General features: G+C 44.4%; 1 protein-coding gene across 3 annotated transcripts in view; it reads left to right on the top strand.

Moving 5' to 3' along the window:
- Nucleotides 1-234: 234 nt before the first annotated feature.
- ZDHHC9 (zinc finger DHHC-type palmitoyltransferase 9) overlaps nt 235-10,949 on the top strand; it is a 28,172-nt gene continuing 17,457 nt past the window's right edge. The window contains exons 1-2 of one of the 3 annotated variants that reach the window (XM_060270601.1): nt 235-554; nt 2,811-3,076. In XM_060270601.1, the coding sequence (XP_060126584.1) occupies nt 2,910-3,076 (167 nt within the window). In that variant the 5' untranslated portion in view covers nt 235-554; nt 2,811-2,909. The other 2 variants (XM_060270602.1, XM_060270603.1) reach the window with 2 other exon arrangements.

Genomic DNA, 10,949 nt, shown 5'->3' with positions numbered 1-10,949 from the left:
TGATCCATTGACGCAAAAAAACTCTGGTCGGGTCCTGCCCTTCATCCCTGCCCATCAGGCCGTTCCGCCCCCCTCGTGGCTTGTTTTTTTTTTAATGACGTGCGGTTCGGCCAGTGAAAATGCGGAACCAAGGATAGCAGGCCGTTCTTGAGAACGAGATGCCCAATGGAAAGCCTAGTTCCTCTCCTCAGGAGGGGAAACCCCCCCTTTTTTACTATAATCCTGACGTAAACAACCTGCCGCCCCGCTGCTGGTGAGCCGCTTTCTCGGTCTTAGGAAGCGGCCTCTGAGCCAAGCGCACCAGTGCTCGTCCCCCACTCAGGATCCTAATGGGTGAGGTGGGAGGGAGGGAGAAAAGGCCCAGCAACTTAGCCTCACCCTCTTCCCTTCACCACATTGTGAGTGAGCGATCCTCAGCTCAGCCAATCGAGTCATCCCCTCTGAGCTGGGAGGCGGTGCTGAAGCACAGCTCAACCAATAAGCAGCCGATCTGCCAGAGAAAAGGCCTCGGCGGCACGCAGCCCAGCCTCGGCCCCGGTAGCGCTGAGCGGCAGGTGAGGGGGCAGAAATACGCGAGCGAGCCGGTGCGAGGGAAGGGAGGAAGAGCGGGGAAAACGGCAATGGAAAAAAAGACCTAGAGCCGTGGGAGAGGAGAATGAAGCACCCCCATACCCGTTACTGGAACGGGTGAGGTCGGGGCCCCGGGTGTTCCCTCAGGACGGCGCACTGTGCTCTCCGCCCCTCACACAAACGGCTTGTCCTGCTCCCAGTCGCGGCGGTGGGCGTGGTGTCCCCCTCCCCTCTTTCTTTTTGTTAGGCGTGGGGCGTGGTCCGCGAGTGGGCCCCTTTCCCTGTCACCCCGACACGAGCTTCCCTTGCTGTCATTCTGCTCAGTGGAGCTAGTAGCCGTGCACGGCAGGAGCGCGGCTTCTCTCTCCCCATTGCTGCCGCTGAGCGCGGTGTGTGTGTGTTTTTGCGTTCATTGTGCGGTGGTTCTTCTCGCGCGCCGCACGTGGGAGTTGGGGAAGACACGTGTCGGACGATCGTCGGGATCCTTGCGGATGGTGCAAGGTCGCGGAGCGCCCAGCTGGAAACAATGGGCGGCAGCCGCGCGTGGGTCTGGGGAGCCCGTTGCAGGAGCCAGGTTGTAAGAGAAGGTTGTGTGTGTGTGTGTGTCTGTCTGTCTGTCTGTCTTATTCTGGTTGTCTCTACTCGGCTTTCCCTCTTCCCTTTATTAATTGTATAAAAACTATTGCTACTATTCAAGTATTAATAACCAGCCATGCTAATGGTGGTTGCTTTTGTTATGCTCGGGTTGGGAGTGGGCATGGGTGGGGTGGGACGAGAATGGAAATCATGTTCAGTTTTGTAATGCATGTTGTTATTGTTTTTTGTACGTTTAATTGTCTGTGCAGAGCGACAGACATTTAACGTGGAGACGGCAGAGAGCCGCTGAAGAAAGATGGACCTTGTAGTAATCGAAACCAAAATAAACAAAGCGGGCGTCTTGGGCGGGGGCTTTTTAATCCCAAAGAAAGAAAGGCAGATTCTCGAGTGTTTTCATGGGTAGGCGCGTCAGTACAATCGATAGCCCCCCTCCCCACCCCGCACATTCCCCTTCCCCGAACAGGCTCCTGCTCTCCCACGTGCTGAAAGACCAAGGAAAAGGAAGAATAGGCAAATGCCACATCGATAAGAGCCTAAGCTTCGCTTCTGTTTAGCTAGGCTGGGTTATTTCTCCCTACTGCTCACTCACTGTAGTGCAATGATTCTCACTCTTCATTAATCAACCCGCCGTGAAAGATTATTAAATATTGTACAAAAAAAACCTTGCTACTTTCCTGTTGCTACTACAAAGGGTGGCAAGATTTCTAATGGGAAGGAATATGTTCTAAATTATTGAGCCTGGGTCCAGAATCCCAGACATTTAGTGGCCTCTAGAACACCATGAAGAAACCTATATTGTATCGACCATATCCTTGTTGGCTAGTTTAGAGAGGCTATGAGAGGATTTGTAAAGCCAAGATGGAAAGCAGGGAATTTTTTTCTTCATGGTTGTCTGTTCCTATTGCTGGGCAACAACAGGGAACCAAGAAATAGATGGGAAGGCGATTTTTAACAGCTGTTGGACAATACTCTGTAGAAACTGAGTAGGTTCAGTCACTGGATTATTCTGGGGCAAAACACCAGGGAGATTTTTTTTTACATGATGAGCCATAAACCCTGGGCTGGGTCCAGGAGCTGCCTGATAGAGAGTTTTGTGGTCTGTGTGATGCAGGGTGTGAAAATGGTTGATGTTCATTTCGTGTGGAAATCCATGTGCCATTATAGATCATACTATAATGTAATGAATGTCAAACATTATTTCTACAAGGTTAAGACTCTGCTCTTTGTGATCCAAACTGGCAAGTCATTGGGGAAAGAGCAAATCTATTGCAATTATTGGGACCTGTCTGGCATCTATCCTGGCTGTGGTATAGGGAAGGATTCTGAGAAACACACCCAGCCATAAGTGTGTGTGAGGTCTCTTTTATTGCAATCGATGATGAACTGTAAAGCATTGAGTATGTGTACGCCTTCCTCATACTAGAGTTATGGCACAAGCCATATTCTGTGCTTCCTGTTGGATAAGACAGGCACTTAATGTCATTTAAAAGAGTGCTGTTCAGTGAGTGACTTAAGCTTGGGAGTAGGATTTGAGTGTACCAGGAAGGAAATGCTCCCAGCAATGATATTTCAGACAATTTTTAAAATCCAGGTGTCATGTGCACAACCACACTAACTAATATCCTTGTCTTCTACCTCTCCAGGGGCTGAGGCTGGATCTCTGAGAATGGTGTGTGAATCCCAGTGGCTAGTGTGGAGATCGACTGTTGCTCAGTTGTCTTGCCTTCTGTGAAGGTGCAGCCATGTCTGTGATGATAGCAAGGAAGAAAGTGATACGGAAATGGGAGAAGCTGCCAGGAAGAAACACATTCTGTTGTGATGGGCGCATCATGATGGCTCGTCAGAAAGGCATCTTCTATCTGACCCTCTTCCTCATTGTGGGAACTTGTGCTCTCTTCTTTGCTTTTGAGTAAGTTCACAGTGGTTGAAACTTTTGCTTGTGTGGGTGTTTTCAAGGCTGTGGTTGGTTGGAATGGCTCTACTTTTTGAGTTGCTTTGACGGTTAGAAGAGCCTATATTTGATGGAAATATTGAGCTGTTGCCTGCTATTGTAAGGGCAGAGTAGATTGGTAATCAGATTTCTTTATCAGTCTTGAGAAGTACTTGTGAAACTATGCTGCTATTTTTAAAATCCTTTTATGTTTCATAAACTGACCCAGCCAACTCAAACTTGTGTGAATTTATTGGAAGTCATTTTGTCTTTGTCCCATGCAAGGGGGTGAAGAAGGGTGAGGCCCTTTAGTCAGGGGTCAGCAAACTTTTTCAGCAGGGGGCCGGTCCACTGTCCCTCAGACCTTGTGGGGGGCCAGACTATATTTTGAAAAAAAATATTAACGAATTCCGATGCCCCACAAATAACCCAGAGATGCATTTTAAATAAAAGGACACATTCTACTCATATAAAAACATGCTGATTCCCAGACCGTACGTGGGCCGGATTTAGAAGGCAGTTGGGCCGCATTCGGCCCCTGGGCCTTAGTTTGGGAACCCTGCTTTAGATTCACAAGGCCTTGTTAGCCTGTATAAAGTACTGTACCATCTCTGAAAGGTTTTTTTTTTGGTTGATGACGAAGATATGAATACTGTTTCTTAGTGGTTTGTCGCTGCCATTGTGGATTTGATACGTGTGAGATGCTTGTGAAAAGATGATCTGATTATGATGGCTTGTAAACTAGGAAGTGGCATTGCAGAAGATGTTACTTCAGTTTGTTTCTGCCAAATATGCTTACAGTGTCATTTGTGAAAACCGTTAGCTTGCTAGCTGAACAGCTCATCACTAGAGCTTATGAATCATTTGGTAACACAGAGGGTCTGAAGTTTATCTACTCAGATTGTTGAATGTCCAGGTTAATAAACTTGTGGCTAGTCACTTACCTAGGACAAATGAGTGTGCTTTTCTGGAAGGAGCTTTCTAGATCAGCTATTGAAACCATACTGCATTATAGTATGCATCAAGAGAGACATTTCTGAGTGTAGAGTAAGTAAGTAAACTTTGGAGCCAATTTTTGTAGAAAAAGTTAAATATAAGAAATAATCTTGCTAAGAACCCCATAGTTACACCTTGATTACATTGTTGAGAGCTGAAATTAGGATCATCTCCGGAAATATGTGCTGGTTTTTTTAACTCTTAAGATGTGATTGTTTTGAATTCATGTGTCTTTGCAAGAAACGATATCAAGAAGAAGTTATTGAGACTGGGAATTTTTTTGTGATATAGCACAATGTTTGTGAAGACTTCTAAACTTTGAAATTAACATTTTATGTAGCCAAGCATGAAGTCTGCCTACTACTGTAATTATATCAGTGCAGGATGCTAGATTTAACTCTGCTCTCATCAAGAATCAGCTTAGATTCTTGCACTAGCAAACTTGAATTCTGATTTGGAACCTAAACATGATCATATTTGTTTTATTTGTCTCTTCTAAAATCATCATTATGATCTGATCCTATGTACATTTACTTGGAAATAATCCCCAGTAATTAATGAAAGATGATACATTATACACAAAGAGGTTAATCTAGAATCACACAATCACTTAAGGGTTATGATCCTTTGATTTCTTAATCAATATATATGTCCAAGAAGTCATATCAAGATCCTGAAATCATGGATGCTGCCAGAGGTTCAGCCTTCTTTCTTAGAGATGTTGCTACCTTACGTTTGTAATGAGCCCCTTAAGACGCTCTGCATGTGACATTTTGGCAGATAATAGACTGATTGATCCAGTTTCTACCCAGCAGCTGTTGCACAAAACTAGATTGTGTGTTGCCAGTCACATCATTGCCAGCTCACCTTGCTAAGCACTCAAGCATTTGCTGATGAGATGGAGGGGTAGGTAGGACTAAGCTTGCATTTCTAATCCATCTTGGAAGATTCAGGCCAGATAAAAGAAAGTACTTATTCACACAGCGCAAAGTTAAAAACTCCCACTCACTGGAGTCATTAATGGCCAGTAACCTGGATGGCTTTAAAAGAGAGTTAGATAGATTCACTGAGGATAAGGCTATCAATAGCAACTAGCTATGATAGGTATGTTCTGCCTCCACTGTCTGAGGAAGTATTCCTCTAAATACCAGTTGTGAATCACAAGTGGGCAGAATGCTGTACTAGATGGGCCATTGGCCTAATCCAGAAGGGTCTTCTTATGTTCAAATTCCATGTATGTTGAGTTTCCAGGTTTATCTGCCTGAATGTTTACTTTGACTTAACTTCTGAACATGATACAAGCAAGTTGGCAGATCTACCCCTAGGAGCCAGCTACCTGTGGGAAGCATATGAACTGATGCTTCAGAACTAGCATAATAGAGTTTATTATTATATTTTAAATCCTTCCTTTTCTCCAATAAACTTAAGATATACATGGTTCTCTTCCAGCACCACTTTTATTTTCAGTGCCACTGTTAAGTAGGTTAGGCTAAGACAGGGGTGAGGCCATCCAGATGCTGGAATTCTGTCAGTGCCAACAAGCATGGCCATTGGTTTAGGATGATGGGAATTGTAATGGTGTTGTAATGCAATAACATCTGGAGGTTCCCTGTTGCTGCAGTAAGAGATGGTAACTGGCTCAAGGTGACCTAGTGACCTTCATTGCCAAATGGGAATTCAAACCAGGGTCTTCCTTGATGTACTACTGTACTTGATGTACTACTGTAGCTTCTATACCTCACTGACTGGTGAGAAGCTTCCCTCTGATCCTGGGTTGGGAGTGACGATCATCACTACTGCCATAGTAGTGCCCAGCAAGTTATTGCCAAATTAGCAACAGATTCCGATAAAACAGTGAACACCCAAGACTCCTTTGACTGTTGTGTGATTTGGCATCTTCTTGTTGAGTGACACATGCTCCTTGATGGATCCTTGTTTGGGTGAGGTAGATCCCTAATTGAGAACACTGAACATTTGTCAAGCCATTTGTCACGGTGGCCGGAGTAGGCTACTTCAGAGTAACGACTCTACACAGCTCTGCATTTTATCTTTTATTGGTGCTGAGTATTTACAGTGCTGATGGCAGTACTATTTACAAAGACACATCTGTTCAGCTTGAATCAGAACCTCCAAGTGGCTTTTGGCGCGTCTTGCGCCAGCATAACAACTTGGGGAGACCCATCCTCTTCCCCCGACGCTTTCTGCGCAGTTCCGGAGTTGGGGGGACTGGTCTGCCCCCCTTCCTTCCCCCTTCCTGTCCCACCTGGGACGATGGCTCTTCTACCCTGCCAGAGCCTTGGACACCACTTCCTGTTTCCCCACTTGAGCTGGAGCTTTCCCTCTTTTCAGCCTCGCTCGGGGCTGGGCTGGAACTCAGGAGGGGAGGGGCTTCGCGATATCCCTTGCCCCTCACACCATTTAAGTGTTTTTGACAATAATTGACTATGGATAGGAAGAAGTTTTGGAGTAACCAGGTCCTGGCACTTTGCGCAGCTCCGTCTCACTATATTAATTTTATTATTTATACCCCATCCATCTGGCGGGGTTCCCCCAGCCATTCTGTTTTCCTGATGCACATTTGAAAGCAGATTGTGCAGGGATCTGTAATGTTGGGGAGTGCTTTTAAAGGGAAAAGAGTGTGAATCTTGATACCACACCATTTTTCTTGTGTTTCTCTAAGGTCCTGGGCACCACCTCCTTACGCAAATACAATAACAGAAATGAGAACAGGACATGGTGAAGGGTAAAATCAAGGACAGCTATGTACATTCAATGTGTACATACCCTGGAACTTATTGCTGATTCGGTTGTATTGGTCTAACCTTAGGGGTCAGGTTAATTGGTTTATTGTTATTTGTTCCCCTTCTTGTGGTCAAAGTAAAACAAAAAAATTAAAAAAACCTTTTCACTTTTGAAATGGAGTTGTGGAGAAAGTCTGGAATGTTCAGTGTTTGAACCTGTCTTCTAAAGGAGGTCAAATCAGTGTCACAGATTCCTGAAAATCTTAATGTACTATTCATTTGACTGTTACTTGAGTCACTCTTTGGGAAGAAGAGTGCCTATTTGCTGCTGTTTTAACTATAGCAATGTTGTGTTGCCTGCTGAAACTGAATTAGGGGCTTGTTCAGGCTATGGAAGAAATTTCAGGACACTTCTATCCATTTATTCTTGGATTAGAAACATAAGTTATACTGTGTTAGACCATTGATCTGTTTAGCAGCTTCAAAGTATGGGTCAGAGTTCTTTGTAAGAAACTTGTAAAAAGTCCTGCATAGTGTTTTAAAGTCCTGGCATTACTTGGCATTGTGTCATCAGGTGATTGACAGAATGGTGGCCCTACCCATTTGTCAGATTGGGCCTATAGGAGGTAGGTGTGGTGATGATCTGACCCACCAGACCAGGCATCCCCAAACTCGGCCCTCCAGCTGTTTTGGGACTACAACTCCCATCATCCCTAGCTAACAGGACCAGTGGTCAGGGATGATGGGAACTGTAGTCCCAAAACAGCTGGAGGGCTGAGTTTGGGGATGCCTGCACCAGACAGATCCAGCTCAGTATTGTCTACACTGGCTTGACAGCTGCTCTCTAGGGTTTTTGATGGGTATCTCCCAGCCCTGTCTACAGACACCTGGACTGAATCTGCGACCTTCTACCTGCAGAGCAGGTGCTAGCCTAGAGCTACAATCCTTTGGTGAAAGTCAGCTTCTCAATGACTCTTTTTGGGGATGCATGTGTGCTCTCTAGTTACAAGAACTATCTAATGTAAGTTTTATTATATTCTGTTGACATGACTTCTGTTTGCTCTGTTATTGTTGTTATGTGGCAACTTGGCTTTTGTCCCAGCAAGGTGTAGTCGTGTTTTGTATATGCACCATCTGCTTTTCTGTTTTTATTTGTAGAGTGCCTCCCAAAATGTGACTCTTCCAAACCTGATGCAGTGAATTAAATATTTGAAAATGTGTCTTTTCCTTGGGAAATACTTGCACGAGCGAAAGAGAAAGGGAAATAAACGGTCATTCAGTTTAATCTTAGTGTAGCCATGCTCACTTGAGCTTGGGTAAACAGACCCCCATGTTCCTATGCTCTGGCCACTTCGCTTCACATCTGCCATTGATTACCTGCTGACACTGCTACACCTCTTAGCATTAGCACCTAAACCTGGGACTAGCAGCTTAAATCCCCCTGGTTGTGTATTGGTTCTGTAGCTTTCAAAGAGCTACTGGCATTTTAAAGCAAAGGGGCGTGAGAGACTGTGCTGAGAGAGTGTGTCACTGGCACAACCAGCATATTTGGGATTTCTGCATGGGAAAGAAGTGCAGACCCACTCCTGACTGCAAATGACCCAGCAGTTGTATATAACAGATAGGGAGAAGAAGCTGCATAGACAAGTGGAACAGGAGATGAATGATCATCCCCAACATTCTTCTTCTTCACAAGGCTGTGTTAGTGGGGTGTGTGACTTGCTCTTTGCTGCCCAGTAGGCATTCATTTAAAGTTGGTGTGCCACGTAGTCTGTTTTCAGTAATGTGTTTTGCTATTTTGCTAATGCGATGCGACCGTGTCAAGACACATTTGCTTCCTGGTACAATTTGATCACGACTATTTAAGCCTTGCTATTATGATAGTGGCAAAGGAGGCATGCAAAGGAGAGCCTCTTACATCCCCTTCTTTGCCCAACCCTGCACAACAACTGTGCAGTGTTATCAGTTGGGTCCTGCTCTCCGATAGTTGCTGCCACCCTCCTTTTTTGTCACCCACAGCCCCAGAAGCAAAGGGGAAAACTGAGGATGCACAAGAAGTTAATTTCTAAAAGGGTTCTGAGCCAGTGTACTGTACTCTGCATTCCATGGTTCAACTTGCACGCAACTTGCTGGGAAAATCAGGGCTAGCTTCTAATTGCCTTCTCCTACTCTGATAACGGACCCAGGTGGCGCTGTGGTTAAACTTCTAATACTTCTAATATATTTAAGAGTAGGCTGCAAGGATGGTCAGTTTCCCAGTGGCTTTGAAATCCCAATCTTCAACCCCGCCCCCCCAAAGAGGGACTCAGCTGCAAGGCAGGCAGCTTTTTAAAGGCTCTTTCCCTCTCTTTTGAGGGAATGACCTTTAACTCTTTCTAACCAATGGGGAGCCAGAGCTAGTTGGGCAGGTAACTCAAGTCTCCCAGGTAGGCATCTTAATACCTTTTTGCATTTGAAGAGCATATGAGGAAGTTAAATGACACCTTGATTTAGGAATGGTGTAGCCAGGAGATTCTTCTTTCACAAGTGGGACTTCCTTGTTGCTTTTGCTAGTGCTGCCTCACTGGCTGGTGTTTGGTTTTGTGGAGGAAAGCCCGGCAAGCTAAACATTATTTAATAGGGAAGAACCCTTATATGATATCCTGAGAGGAGAGGAGGAATTTCCAAGGAAACTAGTGGGTTGGCAAGAGATTCACGGGATGTGTATGTCTTCTTGATGAGTCATGATTCTGTCCAATTTGTTTCTAAAGTTATTCTACCTAGAGATCTCTGGTGAAATAGATCTGGATATATTAAGTGACTTGTGCACATGTAGAAAAACAGGTCTTATAGGAACAAGAAGTGACAAAGAACAGGCTTTTTTTACTTGACACCAAGAACAGAGATTCTCTTTTAGGGTGATGCACAATGAGCCTGCAGGTTTGGCTAGATCAGTTTCATAATTGATGGTATGCAAAATTCCTGTCAAAGTACCAAGCTTCTGTGTCATAGTTTGCCTACAAATAAGTTTTTTTGAAGTCTTTTGCTCGTTTTTCCATGAATGATTAAAGTGCCCTTTGAATTTGAACATATTCCCTGCCTGCCACCAAACTTCTAGTGCTTCCAAATCAAAATTTCCATACCCTTGGCTAAAAATTTGATCTCAGATATTGGAGGCATGTTTTCACTGAAAGGGTTGTGGTTGGCAATCCCGCTTGCTAGTAATGTGAAGGTTGCTTGGAGTGCAAAAGAGTGCATTGAAAAGTATTTCACTGTGGATGCTGATGAGCTTTCAGCATTGATTGATTGCGGGGTGGGAAAGTCACCACTTGGCTGGATTTGGGTGGTGGTTGCTGCTGCTCTTGCTGTGACTTCATCTGTTCCTTCTATTTTTGTGTTTAACTGTATTTGTTGGTTGGAATTTGTATTATTGTAAGCTGCCCAGGTGCCAGTTGGAAATATTTTAAGTATGGTCCATATACTGAAAATTTCAGTATATGGATGGAGAGGCATGGGCTGTTTTTGTTACTTGGTAGCCACTATCAAATGGGGCTTCTGTTTGGCTTATGGGCATGTTGGACATTCAGCTAAAGATTCCTCTTTCTGGGGTTCTTCCCATATTCTCTCTAATGAGGGCGTGGAAGGCAATTCTGTCTGTCAGTTCCAGTTGATTTGTTTTAATGGTGACACAAGTTTAGCTGGCTGATGCATGTGACCTTGTTCATATGGTGGTGTTTTTGTTTTGAAAGTTTAATTTTAGTTCGCTAAAGAGAGCATATCAGATGAGTAATGAAACAAGCCTTCTGTATGTTTGGAATGCCAAAAATATGTGTGAAGCAACATTAGAATGCTGGGAGAATGTAGCTGCTGGAGTGGATTTCTGGTATTCTTCTTTCTTAAAGTATGTTTAAAACCGACCCACCTTTATTTTGGAGAAAGCAGCTGTGAGACCCCATTCCAGGTTGGTTGCCCATACCAGTGTACTCCTGAAAGGTAGGAGTTTTTGAACAGAAAACTGCTGCTGGTTCCTGATCTGGATTGGGGCGCCACAACTTTTTCTTCCAAAAAGAAGTGCTCATATTTAAACACATACTTTTAATGAAGTGTAAATAATGTAACATGTATTTAGACCTCAG

This window comes from Zootoca vivipara, chromosome Z (assembly GCF_963506605.1).
Source record: "Zootoca vivipara chromosome Z, rZooViv1.1, whole genome shotgun sequence".
In the NCBI taxonomy this organism is placed as follows: domain Eukaryota; kingdom Metazoa; phylum Chordata; class Lepidosauria; order Squamata; family Lacertidae; genus Zootoca; species Zootoca vivipara.
This window is presented reverse-complemented; position numbering and strand designations above follow the sequence as displayed.